Genomic DNA, 21198 nt, shown 5'->3' with positions numbered 1-21198 from the left:
ACAAACCAAAAAAACAAAAAACCAAAAACCAAGGTTCATACTAAATTTCTTGTTCTAATATACTCCTATGATATTTGCTTCCTACATAATTCTCAAATCCACCCCTTCTATACCGTTACTGTATCTACTACATTAGTTTAAGCTCCATGCTTCTGATTCCAATCTTTGCCCTCCTCGAGTCTATCCCCTAACACTTGAGCCAATAATTTACACAGAGCCGAACTTGAATATGCTGTGTTACTGGTATATTACTGTACACAAAGTAGGTCCAAGTTACTCAGGACAGCATGGAGATCCCTCTATTAACTGACCCCTGCAATCTTTCCAATTTCTGCCAATTTCCACCCCATATAAACAATATGGAAACACCATGCTCTCGTAGTACCCACGCATAACTTTCATTATTATTTATGCTACAATTACCTATGTTTCTGGTTCTATCATTCAGTCCATGCTGAGACATTTCTCAAGGCATGGACTTTCTACCTCAGCCCAGCACAGTGCTAGAATATAGCAGATACTCATTTTTATTGAACCGAACTACAGGCCTTTCTTCCTTTTTTGTTGTTTTTTTTGTTTTTTTCTCTGAGATGGATGCCCTCTGTTGTCCAGGCTGGAGTGCAGTGGTGAAATCTCGGCTCACTGCAACCTCCGCCTCCTGGGTTCAAACCATTCTCCTGCCCCAGCCTCCCAAGTAGCTGGGATTACAGGTGCCCGCCACTAAACACAGCTAAGTTTTGTAAGTTTTGTATTTTTAGTAGAGACGGAGTTTCACCATGTTGGCCAGGCTGGTCCTGAACTCCTGACCTCAGATGATCCGCCCACCTCGGCCTCTCAAAGTGCTGGGATTACAGGCGTGAGTCACCGCGCCTGGCCAGGCCTTTTTCCTTCTTGAGAAAATTATAACTCAATTTAACAAATACCGATCATTTTAAGAGACGTTTTCTCCCCAAGATTCTCCCCCACCCAGATTTCTAGGAAACATTTTTTTTTCCCCCTATCATTTCTGCCCCCGGCCTCTTTATTTACATTTAGTGGGCAGGGGATGATTTGTTGTGGAAGTTCTCATACCAACAGTTATGTTTACTCCAACTTACAACCACACATCTGCAGGTAACTACAATTGTGCAAGGGGAAAAGTGAGTTCAAACACTGACATGCACACCTGTTTGAATCAGTGATTTGAACCCTAGGAATACACTAGTGTATACAAATATGGAAACCACACACACACAAAAAAGCATTTCTAGTTATTACCATGATAATGGGGAAAGACAGAAACAAGAAAAACAGGATAATAAGAAGTCATAAAATGCTAAGTATTCTGTGATGAATGTATTTTTTTATTTAGGTAAACTCATTTTTTTATTTAGGTAAAATACAAATAAATACCTAAATTTTATTTAGGTAATCCTCTCTGTTAAAAAACAAATGGATCAAATGCTATCCAAACTACTTAAGGTGGGAGGTGGGGGTATGATTAAATGATATAAACATATTTAAAACATATTTTCAAAAGGATGTAATATAGGTAGACAAAGTATCCAGAAAGACATAATGGGCACAACCTAAAAATATTGAAGTCTAAGGATGGAGGTAATCCGGGTACTGGGAAATCAATTAAGTATATATAGAATGATTCAAATGTCTTGCCTCAGCAAGAATTTGTCTATTCTATGTCTGCCACAGTTGGATGCTTGATTAGTTTGGCTATAGAGCAAGAAATAAAAATGATAGTGGTACATGTTTTATAGTTTTCATAGAGAATATTGACATCCTATTCTAGTTCCTAGTAGTACGAGGAAACAGAACATTAACTAAAGGTACTGTCTCACGGTATCCATTTTAAGAGATAACAGTTTAAGACTTCATATGTCAAAAATTCTCTCCTAACATTTTTTGCTTGTTTCTCCAAGAAATTCTTATATGCACTATTCCAGTAAATCATTACTTACTACAAGTTAAGGTTAAGAATGTGTATAAGATCAAAAGATACTCTCTATATAAAACCTAAGAACTTTAATATAACAACAAAACTAACTGGTGGTTTGAAATATCCTGTTTCTAGAGAACTTGATCTATGTTCAAGAGAAAAAACTCAATTCTTTTATGGTTTCAGAACGGGCAGGGGCGGGGGAGGAATAACAAAGGCTGGTAAGGTTCCAGAGAAAAGGGAACCCTTATACACTGTTGGTGGGAGTGCGAATTAGTTCAACCATTGTGGAAATCAGTATGGCGATTCTTCAAAGAGCTAAAAGCAGAACTACCATTTGGCCCAGCAATCCCATTACTGGGTATACATCCCTAGGAAAATAAAGCATTCGACCATAAAGACACATGCGCGCGTATATTCACTGCAGCACTATTCACAATAGGAAAGACACAGAATCAACCTAAACGCCCATCGGTGACTGACTGGATAAAATGTGGTACATGTACACACCATAAAATACCATATAGCCATAAAAAAGAATGAGATCCTGTCTTTTGCAGGAACATAGCTGGAACTGGAGGCCATTATCCTTAGCAAACTAACACAGGAACAGAAAACCAAATACCACATATTCTCACTTATAAGTGGGAGCAAAATGATGAGGACCCACGAACACAAAGAGGGAAACAACAGATACGGGTCTACCTGAGGGTGGAGGGTGGGAGGAAGCAGCGGAACAGAAAAGACAACCTTCGGGTACGGGGCTTAATACCTGGATGATGAAATAGTCTGCACAACAAACTGCTGTGACACAAGTTTACCTGTATAACACACCTTCCCATGTAACCCGGAACGTAAGTTTTTAAAAAAGTAATGTTGTTGGGGGAAAATCTAGTTTGAAGCAGGAGATGCAGATTTCAGAGCTATCAGGGAGAAATGTATCATTTGCTTTCTTATATGCTTATATTCAAAAAAGCAATCTATTAACCATAAAGATAAATCAAAATTATATTTCTCTAAAGAATGAAACCTGTATTCATTAGGTATATTGTGGAGTCTGAGGCTACAAAACAGATCAAAGCAAATAATAAATATAAATACATCCTAAGATATGATACATTTAAAGTATGAAACCTTGACAATTTTATTTTAATAGGAAATCCTATATAAACATAATTATTTAACAGTTTAAAGAAACCAACACAACATTCGAGACAACTTAAAACCTTAATTTAATGATAAAATACTTGAAATTGTCTTCAAATTTGAACATTTTAAAATTATTTAAATGTTGGCTGAAAAATAAACAGGTTAAGTTAAAAGGATCAACGTGGGTTTTCAAAGATGGTTTTAGTTATCAGAAGAATGTGCTTATCTCAGTAGCAAGTAGATTATTTTAAATGGCATGAGTTGATTCTTTAAAAAAGCCCAATTTAGTAGTAGAAAGAAAATACAATTTCCCTTTTAACAAACATGTTTATATTTTCAGTTACTTCCTTTTTTTAAAAAAAAAGTCCCCCAAATCTTAGGAAGAATGGAGAAGCAAATAACAAAAAAACCCCTAAAAACTTGAGACATTTTTGCCTAGTATGTGTAGCAACAGCTACACCCAGTGGCCAGAGATGAGTAGTGACGGTTTCTAGCTTATTATTATAAAACAAAAACCTGGAAAGAGCCATTTTTCCATTTATTTAAGGTTTTAGGATAAGAATCACCTTTCACTACAATTAGGTTTTAAGGAAATACTCAAGAATCTTTGGGAACAAAAGCCTTAGCTCATTAGCTTGACGCAAGAGTCCAGAATAATTCAGTAGCTAAAATAAAACTCAAACCAAAGAGAGAACTTAACAGATACTTTATTGCTCACCTTTCACACAAAGCACACCTCCAGCCATTTTCTTTCACAGCTTGACAATGTTTACATGTACAAAAACCCAGCAAGAAGCATCATGTCATGTAGATTTCAGTAAGGGAGAATGTAAAACATCAACTCAGCCAGGCTTTTGTTTTCTGCAGCAATAATAAAGGGCCTCCTGCACTTAGCAAAAAAATCTGTCTTAACTTTGTAGTGCATTTCTTCCATTACAAAAAAAGTCTCCTGCCTAAAGCAAACTAACTTGTATTTGCTGAGCCAGTGGTATTAACTCATGCATAAAACAAATTTCGGTTTGCTATTTCTTCTAGCAAATTTCAAGTAAAAATAAGGTTGAAGGAGGAATTTGTTTTGGATGGATGCAGGTCAGTTTGAATTGCTATACTTAACTAAATGCCTACATGTACTATAGGTTCACAACTTAGTTTGCTTTTATAATCTTTATGGATTTTGGCCGTGTTCAAGGTTTTCAGATTTGAGCATATGATACAGTATTCCATCAACAAAATAAGGCTACTGAATGTGCTATCTGCAGAAGAGCTCATTTAATAGGAACTGACCTAAAAGTTCTATCACGAAGCACACGTGGCATAAAAGTCAACCGGGGGCAGAACTGTGCTTGGAAAATAGGCATTGGAATAGTTTAAGCAAAACACATATAAATGGTTATTCATATGAGGAAGGTTTCCTAGTAGTAAATCTAAAAAAGTCTAGGTGAATCCTCATTTTCAAAACTGCATATTGAAAACATGAAAACTACTTATTCAAGTAATTGCTTCAAAAAAGTATGCATGTTCTGACTGTGGAATTAGTCTACTGGTCAATTAAAGGCAATTTTAATCACCTTTTAAAAAATTTTTCATAGAAAGGAGAGATGTTATGTGTTTCTCAAATAAACAGCATTATGTAAGTCCAATAAAAAAATTCAACAGAATTGAATGAAGACCTACAAATGCTTATGCCAAGCAGGAATCTGCCTGCCACCTGTGGTCTCCCATTAATTCAAAATAGGTGCCGAATTCAGGATTCTGAAACTAAGTTTCTATTACTTGAGCTCTGGCAAAATGTAAGGTTCGGTAGCCTCAACTAGTATAATGTCTTCCCTGCCCAAATCCAGAATGATTATACTGATAACCTCCATGCTGGAAATGCTGTTCAAATGGACCCCCTTGGTGGTAATTCTGGCTCCCTCTTCCTCCCCAGCCTCCTCCCTGGCCTGCACGACCACCTCGCCCTCCACGACCCCCTCGCCCTCCACGCCCACCACCACGATCACCATGGTGCCCACCATCTTGGTATCTATTGTCCTGCTGGTAGCCACCACCCTGGTATCCACTTCCTGTATATGAAGATGTTTGGAAGCCACCATAACCTCCGCTTTGATAGCCACCACTGTGGCCACCATGATAGCCACCTGGCTGGACACCTGCATCTCGATAACCAGCATCTTGGTAACCACCTCCTCCTCCACTCCCTCCATCTGTCCAGCCTCCTTGATGCTTATTTCCTCTTCCTCCCCCTCGGCCACCATGGTCATAGCCACCACGTCCACCTCTCCCGCCTCCTTGTTCATGACCTCCTCGTCCTCCGTATGAGGAATGTTCATAGCCACCTCTCCCTCCTCCTCGGCCTCCTGTTTGCTGCTGGGGGCCATCTTGCCTCTTCTGCCATGGTGGCATCTCTGGGGGTGGAGGTTCGATTTCATTGGGTCTACCACCTCTGTCAGGCACCCTGCCCATCAACACCTACAGAATAGGAAAGATATTTTAAACTTTTATTTTATGAACAGAAATAAATGCATTTGGAAAAAATTAAAGGTACTCTAATCACCTTATTGATGGCACAGGCAGTTTTTTCTCTTATAGAGCCGCTGCTTGTCCTTAAAATCTTTGACAAGTCCTGCCTTGCAGCCAAAAGATGGGCAACAGAAATAGTACTTTTAGGGGATAAGACCGAACGTTTCGGCTGGTAAACCTTGGCTAATTTTTCTGTCTGGCTCTGTTGAAAGAAAAGCGTTCAAAGAGAAATATCAATTTTCAAAAGGACATAAGAAACACATATTAAATAAGTTAAAAGTCTCCAAAATATCTGATAATGATATTTACTAGGCTCCAGATGGTAGGAAAAGTTATATACTCACTACTGCTCCTACGTAGTCAAGAACTACCTTAAAAGTACAGCTGCCAGACTTGTTGACACAACAAGGAGTGACAGGGACAGTGGGGGCAGGGGTAGAGTGGGAGCCCTTCCCTTTAGGGTTTTAAGGCCAACATGATAAAAAGGTTCCCCCATCATTGGTCTCAGATTAAACATATTCATATTCTCTATTTAAATATAAGAATGTAAAGTTATTTCAACAATTTTGCTTTTTAATTTTCCTATCTTTGGTTTCTATGAGGTCATAAATATCTGCTGAATGACCAAGGTCTTTACCTGGATTGTCTCATTTAGGTGAAAAAAAAACTTAAGTCTTACCAAATTCTCCAATTCTCTATAAATCATACTAAATCCAATATTTCTAACTTCTATTAGCAAATTAAATTGTTAGTTTAAAGTAAACAAGTAATTTGAAATCAATTTTTTTTTAGTAATTTTCAGAATAACTATTTCTCTCACAACAAGAACTCTCTCCATTAAAAACTGTAAAATTCAGATTTGTTAAAAAACAGAAAATTGAAAAATGTTTTCATTATTGCTGAATAGTTGAGTCACTACTCAATAACTCACTAAGGAAAAATCCCTATGTGTGTCTTCTATGTATTTCTCCCATAGTTGCCAAGTATCTAAATTGTTTAGATGTTCAGGGATCAAGTTTATAAATAGTCTGCTCTTTTAAATTATTTAATGTGTACCTTAGCTCTGTCAGACCAGCCAAAGGACTGTACAGTGACATCCAAACGTTTTATTAGCAGCTTTCTCCGGACTTCATATTCATTGGCTATGGCTTGGTTAATTGCTTCTATCTTTTCCTGAAGCAAAATTTTAAAAACTTGTTAGAATTTAAATCTGCTTGATCCTCTGTCCCAAAAGGGCAAAAACTACGTCTGGGTCATTCATAACTGAGATCCTGGAATTTAACAGTCAAAAGTTCTTCTTCCATATAATATACTAACAATTAATGAAATGATAGGTGACAAAAAGCTGATTCTCAAAACATAATGAAGAATATATGTGAAATACGCAACTCTTATTTATCTTTCCCATAATTTACTGTGTGAAATTCAGCCCAGTAAAGTTTTCGGCTTGAAGGCAATCCATCTGGCAATGAGAAACAGGCATCACACTCAATTTCAGTTTAATTTTATCAGCTGTGTGAAATATTTACAAATTATAAAGAAAAGTGCTTCTAATCTTACACAAAATTATTCTGCAGAAATCCTCAGATTCACAAAATGATTCTAAGGGTATTCAACTAGAAAACTATGTATTAGAAAACATAATTTTCTATGTTATGTTGACATGAAATATAAGTGTTGACATGAAAATCTTAAACTCTATAGTTCGTTACAAAGTTTACTCAAGATGATTACTACTCACCCAGTGGGCCGGTCCCATTGGCTTCCTCAGTAAAGGCTTTCCCACGTGATTAGGTGGAACTTTTGCTAATGTTTCCTTTAACTGACACAAAAACATAAATAAATGAATAAAAACTCTAAAAGTAAAACATCCTCATCTTCCCAATTCCCATCATATCTTGCCATCAAAAGAAGATTCCTGACAGAGGCAAAGGTGGAGGATGTTTTGAAATGCAAATGTAAAAGACCCACAAGATAAAGACACTCACTGGTCCCACTCCTCACGCCTACAGAAGTCCTTCATTGCACCTAGAACAGTGCCTGACAACAGTAGGCACTCAGTGAACATTTGCTGAATGGATGGATGAACAGACAGGAAAATATGGACTATGGATACACTGCTGCTCCCCTGTAGAGTTCAGCCAAATTTGTGCATCATGGTGCTGGTCTACCCCACAATGCAAATGTACCAATTCTGAAGAGTCCAGCAGATAAACATACAGGGAATAACTCTGCTATAACAAATACCATTCTCTTCCACTCATGTTTTTGTTAAAACAGCTTGTTTCTAATTAATTATATAGAAAATCTTAACTGATAATGTGTGGTATAAAAATAATTCTAATTTCCTTTCACATACTAGATTATGTTAGCAGTCAACAAATCTATTTTGTCAATTGAAGCATGAGGTTAGAAGTGACTGGATTAAAAAATGAAAATATTAACATCCTTTTCTGTCCAGTCAATGGGGAGGAGGGTGGTAACATTTAATGATAAAGACTTTAAATTGACTGTATCAAAGTTCAATGATAAAATAATTTTTAAAAGGACTGAAATCTTAATCCTTTTTACATTATATCTAGCTTACTTTAGCTTACAAACCAGTGTAAAGTTTCCTTTTTGAAAAAGAAACATGCTAACATGTTTTTAGGAAAAGACTAACATACTAATTTATCTTTAAGGCATCTAGGATTTAAAACCCAAAATTCATTTCGTAACAATTACTTAATAATATATGCACATTTGGTTCCCATTAAGAGAAATTAAATTAATTGCTTCATTTCAAACAAATGTAGGACTATGCCTTTAATACACTACAGTTTGGTACTAAAGGTCTTACTTTTTTTTCAATCCCGCTGAAGAATTGGAACATAGTTATATTGGCTGGAGGTTTGGACATTCCTAGAGCAATACATATGCCTTTCAACTCTTGAAAGACCTCACTACCGCCTCCTTCTTGAGCTTTTTTTGGAGGAGCATTCACACAGAGCATTCTGGCAGCTTCTAGTTCTGAGATGAGGTATGCTGAAGTAAACAAAATAAGATTTCAAAATGAGATACAGCTATAGTTATAGTCATAAGTCTGGAGTCACAACTATATAGACCTAATGATATGTAACTGTTAAAGCTGCAAGAATGGATAAAAACAAGAAAGAAAAACCACTTTCACCTGCAAATGAAATAAGATATAAACTGGTTATGTAACTCAGGTATTTAAGCGATATGTAATGTTTAAAGGTTAATTTTAAAATAAGCGATTCTCCTTTGAAACCGAAGGATCGAGGTAAGTAACAACTAAAAATTTGGATTCTTGAATTCTGGTATTAAGGAACCTCCAGAACAGGGGTTGGCATCTGTTAAAAATTTTGCAAAAGGTGGCAAGTGACGACTTTTTAATGACTCTTTTTTTTTTCTTCTTACTTCTCACTACTTGTGAGCATCAGTGATAAAACTACCTTGCTCTCTTCTCTCCCAATAATTAGATAGCCTGTCCAGAAGAGGTGTGAAACAACAGTGATAAGAAGTCAAAGCTTAACTTACAGGAGAAGCAGGAAGGCACCCCAGAGTTCCTTTCCCATGGTCTCCAATTCTTATGTCGCCCTCTGGCTGTTCAAAGAGATCCCTCTTTCATCTATATTCTTCTCAGGACTCCCTTCCCCCTACCTTCCTCACCCCATTCCCTTCAAAACAACAATAAAACTTTCAAAGCACTTCTTGGCATAGTCCTCTTTGTGTCAGTATCATCCCCTGGTGTGCTGATTTCAGCCTGGTATAATGACGGCTGCAATCTGCTTCAGGTAAGTCAGTTGAAGGTATAAATATTCAATCCCATTCCTTTAACATTCCCAAGGACATTTCAATTTTTATAAAAGATGATTAAGAATCATTTGAATCTTAGGATTTCCGGTTATGTGACAAAGTGAGATTCTTCTGACATTATAACAAAACCAGTTTTGGAAAAAGATATTTTCAAGGCTCTCAGGTCCTACTAGAAGCAGAAAAAAGTCAACTTGTGTATCAAATTTCCTATACCCAAAATGTAATGCTAGAAGGATACAGTCCATAATTTTAGCAAATCATTTCTGAAAGGCTGCCAACTCCTGTTCTAAAACAATAAATACATCTAAGTTTCTGGAAAGGTCATTCTAAATGGATTTGACACTGTAAAATCTTAACGTGTTCCATACAGCAAACTGTATTTATGAGTTAAAACGTCAAAACAGTAAAACCCCACTGTTATGACAATAACCACTGTTTTTGTACATAAGGCTTTATTAGAACACTGCCACACTCACTCATTTATATATTGTCTATGGCTGTTTTCATGCTGTAACAGCAAAGGTATGTAGTTGTGACAGAGAACTTAGGGCCATAAAACCAAAAATATTTACTATCTGGCCCTTTTAGAAAAAGTTTGCCAACTCTTGTTCTAGAAAATCACATAGTACATGATTTAATACATTGGTTCTGTAAATTTGGGATAACATAGTTCAGGTATTCACAAAATTAGGTTACCAATATAATTACCGTGAAAAAACTTTAATCGTAATCGATGTGTTCAAAGCACTGGGAAACGCACTGAAGATAAAATTTTTTAAAACATCAAAAAGATGATCTCTTCCGACAATCTAGTTAGGAATAAAGAATATATGCAAAAATAAAAGATGAATAGTTCTTCATCTACTAGGAACTCAGATATCTTACTTAATTTACATAAGGGTAACACTCTGAGAACCATAAAAGGCCAATAAACAGCCAGAGTCCTTAATCTGATACATGAGAGCTTTTCAGCCACTCACTCAAAGGCTATTCTATTTTACCAACAATTCTTTTTTTTTTTTTTTTTTTTTTTTTTTGAGACGGAGTCTTGCTCTGTCACCCAGGCTGGAGTGTAGTGGCCGGATCTCAGCTCACTGCAAGCTCCGCCTCCCAGGTTTACGCCATTCTCCTGCCTCAGCCTCCCGAGTAGCTGGGACTACAGGCGCCCGCCACCTCGCCCGGCTAGTTTTTTGTATTTTTTAGTAGAGACGGGGTTTCACGGTGTTAGCCAGGATGGTCTCGATCTCCTGACCTCGTGATCCACCCATCTCGGCCTCCCAAAGTGCTGGGATTACAGGCTTGAGCCACCGCGCCCGGCCCTTTACCAACAATTCTAATGAGGCGGTTTGTTTTCCCCCCTAAAATACAATGTAATAAAAGATTCGAATCAGTGAGGTAAGGGTGCTGGAAAAGTAAAATTATAGTATCCAGATGTGACAACTGGTACTTTGAAAGATGAAAAATATTTACCCAGACCAAGTAGAAAATGAGTACATGTAGGTAAATGCTAGAATAAAGAGAATTTACAAACTGAGAATATTTTAGAAAGGGAGAATCGGCAGAAGCAAAGATAAAGAGGGAAACAGTGTGTATACATAAGTAGGAAGAATATAAAAAGTGAGTGACCGCTAGATGATTTAGTCATTTAATTGAAGACCAAATAGTTGTATATTCTTGAAAAGCTTTTGAGGTGATGATAGCACATGAAAATAAAGTCTAGAATTATGACCCAGAGTCCAAAATAATGTTCACTGAAGTCTGCTTAAGAAACAGAAAAGTGTGAAAGGCATTTTATACTTACATTCAAAGTGGTTTGTATAAGTATCAGAGCTAACAAGGCCAAACTCTGAGCTTTTTGGAAGAATTAGCTATTCAGGGTCATTAGTAAGCATTCCACACAGCTATTATCTTCCTATGTTGATAACATATTCTAAGTGCCAAATATTGGTCGGATAAGCAATGCTATAACGGAAGAATCAGCTGAGTATACTGCTATTGAATCAGTTACAGAAATCATACCATATGAAGAATATTAAATGAATATGTAAGAATTACCAGCACCAATATCAGTATCAAAGCAACACCTAACCTTACGTGCACATTCCCACAGTAACGATCATTTGACAGACAAAGGGGAAGTTACAAAAGTGATTCTGGAATAACTCAGTGCCTAAGTATAATGGCTATGAACACTTTTTTTTTTTAACTGAACCTTAAAAACTGAACTTGTATCATTTTTTCAGAAACCATAATAGAGTTGTAAAGACAAATATTTTTTAAATCCTCTGAATTATCTGTCCTAATGAGAACTACAATAGCCAGTTAACCAAAGCTTAATGTAAATGTAAAAGTTAAGACTATAGGTTGTATTTATTGGAAAGTTTATAGAAGGCAATAAAATTTGTGAATCTACTTACTGTTTTTCAGTGTGAAGAGACAAAACAGTAGTAAGTATGTAAAAAACATGGAAGGAAAGAACTTTTCATAAAAATTTATTTCCCAGAATGATCAGTAAGTACCAGAACAATCCAAGTATTATTCCAGAATATTTACAAACAAAACCAAAATCCCCAATTATCCAACCACAAAGAAATAGCAGCAGGACAAAATACTTTACATTAACCATGAACCGTATCTACTATTATAAATGCTTACTCTCCTCAAAGAAATCAATTTTTAAACAAAATCTCCATTATTTCCATACTATCTTCCTAGTATACTTAAAAATGTGCTTCTAGTCTAAAATGCAAGTGTAAAGATCATACACTTAAGCATCACTCCAACACTACCAGTCATCACATTAGGAGAAGCATAACAGCCTGAGTACCACTGAGGCTGAAATACTGAAAGAGTATCAGTTACAAAAACAATAATGCTACCAGTGCACACGTCTACCCTCAGCTCCTACATTGGACATTTAAGGAAGTTTTCTTTTAAAATGAATTTTGAATTATATCCATAATGAAACAAACAAACAAAAAAACATGGTCAGTTTACTAGTCATGGAAAACATAAACAGAAAATAATAGCTATATTCTAGTAGCCATGAACTTACTGAGCAAGAGGAGGCAGTTCTTCTGAATGAGAAGGCGCTTGGTCACATCCCCAGATGTCAGTGAAAGATACGGGCAGTTCATCTCCCCTAGTAGCCCACTCACCTCAAGCTGGAATTCTTCAGCTTCACTCGGACCTTTTAAGAATTAAAATAATCTTATTTAATGATAGTGATTATTTTTCCATTAGCATAACAATTATTATATACAACTGAAATTGTTAATAGGATTTTCATAACTTGAGTTTCTTTCCCTTCTAATTTATCCTTTCTTACACCACTGCAAAGCTTCTCCTGTTTTTTTTTTTTCTTTTTTGAAATAAGGTCTCTGAGGCCCAGGCTGGAGTGTAGTGGTGTGATCAGAGCTTACTGGAACTTCAAACTCCTGGGCTTGAAGGCTCTTCCTGTTTTACTGTCTGGAACAGCTGGGCCTATAGGTGTATGCCACCATGCCTGGCTAATATTTAGAAATTTTTTTTGCAGAGACTGGGTCTCACTATGTTGTCTAGGTTAGTGTCAAACTCCTGGCCTCAAGTTATCTTCCTACCTCGGCCTCTCGAAGTGCTGGCATTACTACAGGCATGAGCCACTGAACCCAATCTGAAATGTTCTTTCTCAAACAGTATTCATTAGGTCATTCCCTTATTTGGGAGTCTTTAATGGCTCCCTAATTCCTCCCTCATCTAATCTATTTTTTTTCTGTCTGCTTTTAAAGATTCTTCATAGCTGCTTAGGTTAGATCTTCCCAGCATATTCAGCTATAATCACCTACTTTCCCTCCACAAATATTTCTTGTTTGTGCCAGGCCAGTCTCCTCACTGTCCCATGAATAGCCAGTCTCATTTCCACTCTGTGCCTTTATTTAAGTTATTCCCTGTGACAGATATGCCCTCTACTCTCTTCCCCTCCAGCAAATCCCACCCATCCATCAAAGCCCAGTGGCCTTGCTCCTTGATGAAACCTTCCCTGTACTTGGCTGAAACTTTACCCGTGTATTTGCTGATTTCCTCTATGAACCACCAAGTGGTTCAGCATCTAAGTACTGTACTTGGCTGGGCACGGTGGCTCATGCCTGTAATCCCAGCACTTTGGGAGGGGATGGTTTAAGTTCAGGAGTTCGTGACCAGCCTGAGTAACATGACAAAACCCCATCTCTAAAAAAAATAACAAAAATTAGCCAGTCGTCATGCTGCACGCCAGTAGTCCCAGTTGCTAAGGAGGCTGACCTGGAGAATTGCTTGAACCTGGGAGGCAGAGGTTGCAGTGAGCCCAGATTGTGCCACTGCACTCCAGCCTGGGTGACAGAGTGAGACCTTGTCTAAAAACAAACAAACAAACAAAAGGACTGTACTTAGCGCTAGCTGTTTAATTTGTGCGTAACATTCTCAATTAGACAAAATTTGAAGGCAGCAAACATGACTTACAGTCTTGTAATCCCATAGCATATAAAAAAAGGTATAGAGTTCACTGGGTGAACCAAAGGAAAAACAAAGCTCTTTCATCATTATTTTGATTGTTCTCTATTCAATATCATAAAGGGGAAGAAATTAACAAACTTTGAGAGTCACTCGATCACCTGAGTCCATTTTCTAATCTGTAATACAGGAAGACTACATTATGAATATTTTGCAAACTTTGATCTGTGAGCCCTTGAGTTCCACAGAGCTTCTTTAGAGGCAGCTGGGAGGATGATAAGGAAAGAGTTGGGCTAAAGCTACCTCGTCTCTACTTTGTTAGAACACCTTTTAACCTGTTCTACATGTTAGCTTCTGTATCATGTTTCATTTGAGAGAAAGGGGCTCCACGTTAAAAATAGGTATCATCTAGTACTGGTGTTTTCAAAGGTTCCTACAGTCTCTGAAACATCTGGTCAAGAGGCAGTATAGCACAGTGTTTAAACGCACTGGCTCAGAACTTGACTACTGTTCTGGGGGTGAATCCAGGCTTCACCCCTATAGGTTGTATGACCTCAGGCAATGTATTTAAATTCTCTGGGCTTTCTTGTTAAAGGTATAACAGTAATAAAACCTGCTTCATAGGGTTGCCCTGAGGTTTAATGAGCTAACACATATAAAATGTTTAGAACATAGGGAGTACACAATAAATGCAAGCTGTTGCTATCATTATTATTACACTATACTCTCCTCAATAATTAGAATTGAATGCAACTAACACGTACACATTAAATATACTAGCATGCAAGCCATCATCCTCCGCAAACTAACACAGGAACAGAAAAAACACCACATGTTCTCACATCTAAGTGGGAGTTGAACAATGAGAACACGTGGCCACAGGGAGGGGAACATCACACTCCAGGGCCTGTTGTGGGGTGGAGGGTGAGGGGAGGGAACTCAGACGACAGGTCAATAGGTGCAGCAAACCACAATGGCACACGTATCCACATGTAACAAACCTGCATGTTCTACACATGCATACCGGAACTTAAAGTAAAATTAAAAAAAAAAAATGTATATATATATATACATACACACACACACTAGCATGCAAGAACGTGAGCTCTTCAAACTGTGATTATGTGGAAAAAAAGGAATTATATGAATAGCTCTCCATAAGGGTGGGTTAACAGGTGAGTATTTTCCTTGGTCTCCTATTATACGTTTACCTATAGCAGGAAGGAACCAGATGGTAGAGTGTTAGGTTCCAAGCTTTTGCCTCTTTTGCAGTGTTGACAAACTAGTGCAACAGTGAAAACAAAACTGGTAAATGCAGAACAGCTCTCAGACCCATAAATGTGATTGTCCTGGATCGCACTGTGATGTATGTAACCATGCATTCTTACGATAAACAAAATGTCTTAACAAAGTGTTCTCTTTCTTCCCAAGCGTAACAGAATAATAATGCATTTACTCTACATTCTATAGATGCTTCTAGAATCTGGTAGTCCTAAAAGAAAAATATCCCAGTATCTAGTTCTAGCCATCAATCTAGGATCTTACATTTAACATCTTACAAAATATACGAAGTTCATGTATTCGACACTTGTGGTCTCTCTTTTTCTGTTTCTCAGTAATAGGGTATTTTCAGCCTCCACGAATTTTTAAGTTACATGACTTTATTCTGATATTTCAATTTCTGAATCACCTCTAAAAACAATGGAGGGAAAAAAATTTTGGCTCCTTAACAAATTTTTTACATTTACAAAAAACTTGGAACTTTCAGCTTTAGTATTGATAATGTTCAGTTGACAATACCTCAATGTTATTTTTATACTTTGTACCTAAAAGTGAACATTTACTTACTGTTAGTTGCTTGCACATTTTCCTCTAGTTTACAGAGCACTCTTAATTCAGACACCAGCCAAGCACAGAGTTTGGTAAACTCGGGAGAACTGGCTCCAGCAGAGACTGCCTGAGAGAGCGCTCCATCTTCCAACAATGGGCCCTTGTAACTGGCAAGCAAGAAATTACATTTCAGAAGAAATTACAATCACACCTAATATATTACAGATAAAACGTATCTATGGTTTTATTTATATAAGCAATATAAAGTTATGTGATCAATTTTAAATGGGCAAATATAAACAAAATTTAGAACTATACTGAACCATTACGAAAAGCAGCTAAATGGTAGCTGCATTTCAACCTTTCAAAATGTTGGTGAATATCTAACAGAGTCGCATATACTACTAAATTATGTCAACTTCTGTATATTTACTAAAAGCTTTCATTGTAAAAAGGTTTATTTTCTTACTGTAACTGGAGTATTAAAAGCAAATTAACAAGTAATAGATAATTATACTGTAACTTATTTCAGAAATAAAACTTAGGTTATCTTTTCTAAAAATTTTCCAGAAAACAACTAGATTAGGTTTTTATTTTGAGATGAGGTCTTGCATTGTCACTTAGGTTGAAGTGCAGTGAAGGCACAAGCCACCAAACCTGGCTAATTTTTTTATTTTTTATAGAGATGGGGTCTTACTATGTTGCCCAGGCTTGGTTAGGTTTTTAATGACTTCCTTTAAAAGTAAAAACTTTCCGGTTAACCATTTACATCATTTTTATAAATTTAATGACAGTTAAGACTAGTAAGACATTCTAATACCATAGAAATGTCAAGGTTAGCTTAATAAATATTGGCCAGTTAATGAACTGGTGCGTCTAAATCCTAATCCTTTGTAAGTGATTCCAATACAATTTTTAAAAATTTTTAAATGTTCAAACATTCATAAAAGATGACAGTCACAATGAACTCCAATCACCAATATTCTAAAATATGAGATTTTTGTCACTCCAAGAAATCTTAAATACATATTATTCATATTGCTTTATATTCTCTTAAATATTGATAATAATGCTTACTCAAGATGATACAGTAAATATGCTTAAGCTAATATAATGTTTAAGCCGGACATGGTGGCTCACGCCTGTAATCCCAGCACTTTGGGAGGCCGAGGCGGCCGGATCATGCGGTCAGGAGATCGAGACCATCCTGGCTAACACCATGAAACCCTGTCTCTATTAAAAATACAAAAAAATTAGCCAGGAGTGGTGGCAGGCGCCTGTAGTCCCAGCTACTCGGAAGGCTGAGGCAGGAGAATGGCGTGAACCCAGGAGGCAGAGCTTGCAGTGATCCGAGATCGCGCTACTGCACTCCAGCCTGGGCTACAGAGCGAGACTCTGTCTCAAAAACAAAAAAGATAGTATAATGTTTAGAACTACAGGTATGTTAGAGAAATGACAGTTCTCAATCTCTTTAAAATACGATTACAGGTTTATACAATATATGCAATAGAATGAAAACAAATCATACACCAAAAAAATGAGATCACATGTCGTCTGGCATCTAGATTTATAAACTGCATATTATTAGACACTGGAATCAAAAGACTAGGCCTACAAGTTTCTCCTTGTGTTTCACATTTTGACTTCATTAGTTTATTCAACAAGTAGTTACTGAATTCCTACTGTGTGCCAGGTAAGAGATAAAAGACAGTCATTTGCCGGGATCAGTAGCATACACCTGCAGTCCCAGCTACTCTGGAGCCTGAGGTGGGGGGATTGCTTGAGCCCAGGAGTTCAAGACCAGCCTGGTCACCAGAGCGAGACCTCATCTCTTAATAAATAAATAAATAGAAAAGGGAGTCATTTAATTCTAATATTTCTCAGTGAATCCTTTAAAGGTACATTTCAATTAATTAAGGCTGACTTTTAATGTTTGAATGCCATCAAACTAAGTAGTTAAGGTTAAAATTTATAACAGTTTTCAGAAAATCCATGGTTTACATTACAATCCATCTCAAGTAGTTATGTGATTACAATTACTACAGTAACAATTACTTGTATAGTACCCAAAAGGATAAAAAGTTTAAAAAAGGACTGCAAAAATTAAAAAAAAGACAATAATGGGAAGAAATAGCATCCGTGGCCAATTCTTAAGTGACCACCATCCATGCGGAAAGACTACATTTAATAAGGTCTACCCCCTTCCTTTCATTCCACTCCTCCTTCAGTACTATAGTATCATTTATTCCAGAAAGAAGCTTCTAGGACTTCATTTCCTTTCCCAGTAAAGGGACCCTCCTCAGGGCTCCTCACAGTGTATTTTCCCAGTATCCTGTGAAATCCTTTTCCACCTCACCTTGTACCGTAAGTGCCCAACACTGCCACAAAGCAACTGTTCCTTAAAAAGTCCTAATGAATGAATGGTTTCATGTGTGAACAAGCAATTTAGTCTGAGATGTCAACTAAAGAGTCTATTCTGCGGAATGACTTTAACATATGCCCTAATGAAAGAAAGAAGCCCCCTAAAGTCTGGAATATTTACGAAAATTCAGAGCAAGTTTCCAAGAAAAGAACAATGCTATTTCACTCCGACAAAGACAGATGATAAACACGACTACTTCCGTTCCTAAAAATTTCTACTAGGGTACTAAATTATTCAAATAGGCAGACTTCGGGAATCCGCAAGGTGTTTCTTCCTAAAAAAAGGTTTCTCTGAAAAGTTTCCTTGTCATGGAAAAACCTAATAGAAAGTTTTGATAAAGAACTTGTTACTTAGAAATACAGCTAGCTAAATCTGTACTTTGTTTTGATACCGTACCTGTAGGTAAATATCTAACCATACAATTTGTTTCTGGAACCACATTTAGCCCAAGAGGGTCCACGTTCTCAAGTTTAATAGAGTACACTGATCTGGGTGACCCAGTGAGATAACAAACCCTATTTCCAGTTTCTAGACACTGATGAATTATGGTTGAATAACTATCAGGAGGAGGAGAGACAAAATGCAAAACAAATATGCAAGTTCTTTGTGGGTGAAGACGACCCTGGTCTAAAGGGGCTCAACGAGGTAGAGTATCACAGACTCAAGGCAAACTGCTGGTGGTTCCCAGGGACGTGGTGATAGGTTAGATGCACAAGTGAGCTGGCTAGCGGAACAGATGCAGCGCCCATACAAGTGGCTTAGGGAAGCCTGGGTGCATGCAGAGATGACTGGGCAAAGGACAAATTTTGAGAAAAGTGGGGTGGGGTGGGGTAGGAGTAGGGGCTCAAGATGGGAGCAGGAAATATGGAGAACAAGTAGCAAAGCAGAATCAACTTTGGCAACCTTTAGAGTTGAGGGGTTAAGGGGGAGGGCAGGAGGATGAAGCGAAGAGAGAAGCTCGGGGAGTGGGGGTGGCGAGAACCAGAGCCCAGACAATGACACGCATGACTGACAAACGCTGCGGGTAGCTCGGCTGCAGGGAGCACCGGGCAGGCCCAGGGGTGTTGGGATTGGAGGACCCCGAGCTAGCAGTGCAGACAGTGGACGTGGCATTGGGGGTGCCGGGGCCAAAGGGAAGCAACAGCCAGGAGCCACGGGGTGCGGCGTGGAGAGGCAGGTGTCTCAGACTGGGGCGCAGGAGGTGTTCCCAGGGGGCCGGCAGCCTGGGGCTTGGGAGACCCGTGCCCTGACAGTCTTACCCTAGATCTTCCAACGACTCCAAGATGTCAGTCTCCATGAGGTCACACTCCATGCTACTGTGGTATTCAAATTTCCGAGTCGTCAGGCTCCCCTCTTCGCCGGCAACGCGTACACTCGCGCATGCGCGACTTCCCCGGAACTTCCAAATCGACAGCTGGCGCCTCAGTTCCCGCACTGCGCATGTCCGGAGCGTGCGCAAGACACTTTGTCCCACCGGCCGCCCCACCCCTGCCCGCTACGGAATTGCCGGGCCCGCAGTTTTGCACATGCGCGTTACTGCATAGTGAGGCCAGCCGCCCAAAGAAGGGCAGGAGGACCGGCTGCGTGGCAGCTGGGCGTGGGGACCACGCGAGGGGGAGCGGTCTCGGCTCTCTTTATTGGGTGTACGCATGTGCGAATGTAGGGGGCGAGGCGGGCCGGGAAGGAGCTTGGAGAGTCTCGGGACTCGGGTGGAGTCGGCTGTGAAACCGAGTCTCTGCATCCCAGACAGGAGATCGAGTGGCTCTTCGTAGGGTGCCGGCATGTGCTAGCCTTAGCTTGCGGGTCACGGAGAAAGGAAGAATTCTTGCGCTCCCGTCTTCAGGACGCGGGTAGACGGGCCAAGTGCAGACGGCAGATAGCGTGCCATTTGATTTCCTTGTGGCTTCAGTAGCTGAATGAAATAAGATGTTTCAGAGTAAGCATCTGGCCAAATTTGTCCAGCCCAGTAAATAAATACCTTTAGTGACTCAGAAAAAAGAGATTAAATGTAAGGTAATCCCTTTGCGGCCTTATAAAGAGCAGATATGCACAATTAATTTGTGAGAGAGCATTTTGAATGTAAGAGAGCAAATACATAGGCATTCTGAGTACCCTGTCTAAGGAGAAAAGTAAAAACTAGGGATATAGAACTGAAAAGAGTCAGAACATAAACATAAGGGGCCTGTTTAAAGGAGTTGATAAGCTGGGCATAGTGGCTCACACCTGTAATCCAACTTCGAGCAATCCCTCAAGGAGAATTACCTGAGCCCAGGAGATGGAAACAAGCCTGGGCAACACAGAAAGATCCATCCCTGCGCCTCATCCAAAAAGCTGTCCATGGTGGGTACCCCTGTAGTTCTAGCTACATGGGAGGCTGGGGTGGGAGGATTGCTTTAGCCCAGAAGGTCGAGGCTGCAGTGAGCCAAGATTGTGTTGCTGTACTCCAGCCTGGGTGATAGGACAAGACCCTGTCTCTAATAAAAGCAAATACATAGGCCGGGGCGGTGGCTCATGCCTGTAATCCCAGCACTTTGGGAGGCCAAGGCGGGCAGATCACCTGAGGTTAGGAGTTCAAGACCAGCCTGGCCAATGTGGTGAAACCCTGCGTCTACTGAAAATACAAAATTAGCCAGGCGCCTGTAGTTCCAGCTACTCGGGAGGCTGAGGCAGGAGAATCGCTTGAACCTGGGAGGCAGAGGTTGCAGTGAGCCGAGATAGTGCCATTGCACTCCAGCCTGGGCAACAAGAGCGACTTCATCTCAAAAAAAAAAAAAAAAAAAGCGAAATACATAAAAAGTTTAAAAAATAAAGTAGTGATCTGGCAAAGGAACCACATGGTCAACAAGAAGCCCATGACTAACTGAGACCTAACAATGACCCTGGGTCGTCAACCTGCTATGGGCAGGAAGTAGCCTGAGAAAGCTTCTCAGTACTAAGGAGGAGCTTCTATCCAATTCCACTTCAAGTGTGGCTAAGGAGGGTGACGGAAAAGGAAGAACCTCCCAGAGGGTGAAGCCAAAGGTCAAGGTGGCAGTTTCAGAGGCTTATTCTGTGCCTT

General features: G+C 38.9%; 2 protein-coding genes across 2 annotated transcripts in view; one reads left to right on the top strand and one right to left on the bottom strand.

Moving 5' to 3' along the window:
• The window catches only part of RASGRP3 (RAS guanyl releasing protein 3), a 112539-nt gene extending 102531 nt beyond the window's left edge, over positions 1 to 10008 (top strand). The window contains exon 18 of the mRNA XM_033176063.1: positions 9085 to 10008. Coding sequence (XP_033031954.1) covers positions 9085 to 9108 — 24 coding nt within the window. The 3' untranslated portion in view covers positions 9109 to 10008. The remainder of the gene's footprint in view (positions 1 to 9084) is intronic.
• FAM98A (family with sequence similarity 98 member A) lies at positions 3772 to 19607 on the bottom strand. Its single transcript, XM_033176066.1, has 8 exons — positions 19400 to 19607; positions 15737 to 15885; positions 12477 to 12611; positions 8442 to 8626; positions 7344 to 7424; positions 6659 to 6775; positions 5637 to 5804; positions 3772 to 5551 (listed from the first exon to the last, which is right to left on the bottom strand). Exons 1-8 carry the CDS (start codon positions 19450 to 19452, stop codon positions 4889 to 4891), a joined length of 1551 nt encoding a protein of 516 aa, XP_033031957.1. The 5' UTR covers positions 19453 to 19607; the 3' UTR covers positions 3772 to 4888.
• Between the last annotated feature and the right edge of the window lie 1591 nt (positions 19608 to 21198).

The sequence above is a fragment of the Trachypithecus francoisi genome, unplaced genomic scaffold, assembly GCF_009764315.1.
Source record: "Trachypithecus francoisi isolate TF-2019V2 unplaced genomic scaffold, Tfra_2.0 Lachesis_group17, whole genome shotgun sequence".
Taxonomy (NCBI): Eukaryota; Metazoa; Chordata; class Mammalia; order Primates; family Cercopithecidae; genus Trachypithecus; species Trachypithecus francoisi.
This window is presented reverse-complemented; position numbering and strand designations above follow the sequence as displayed.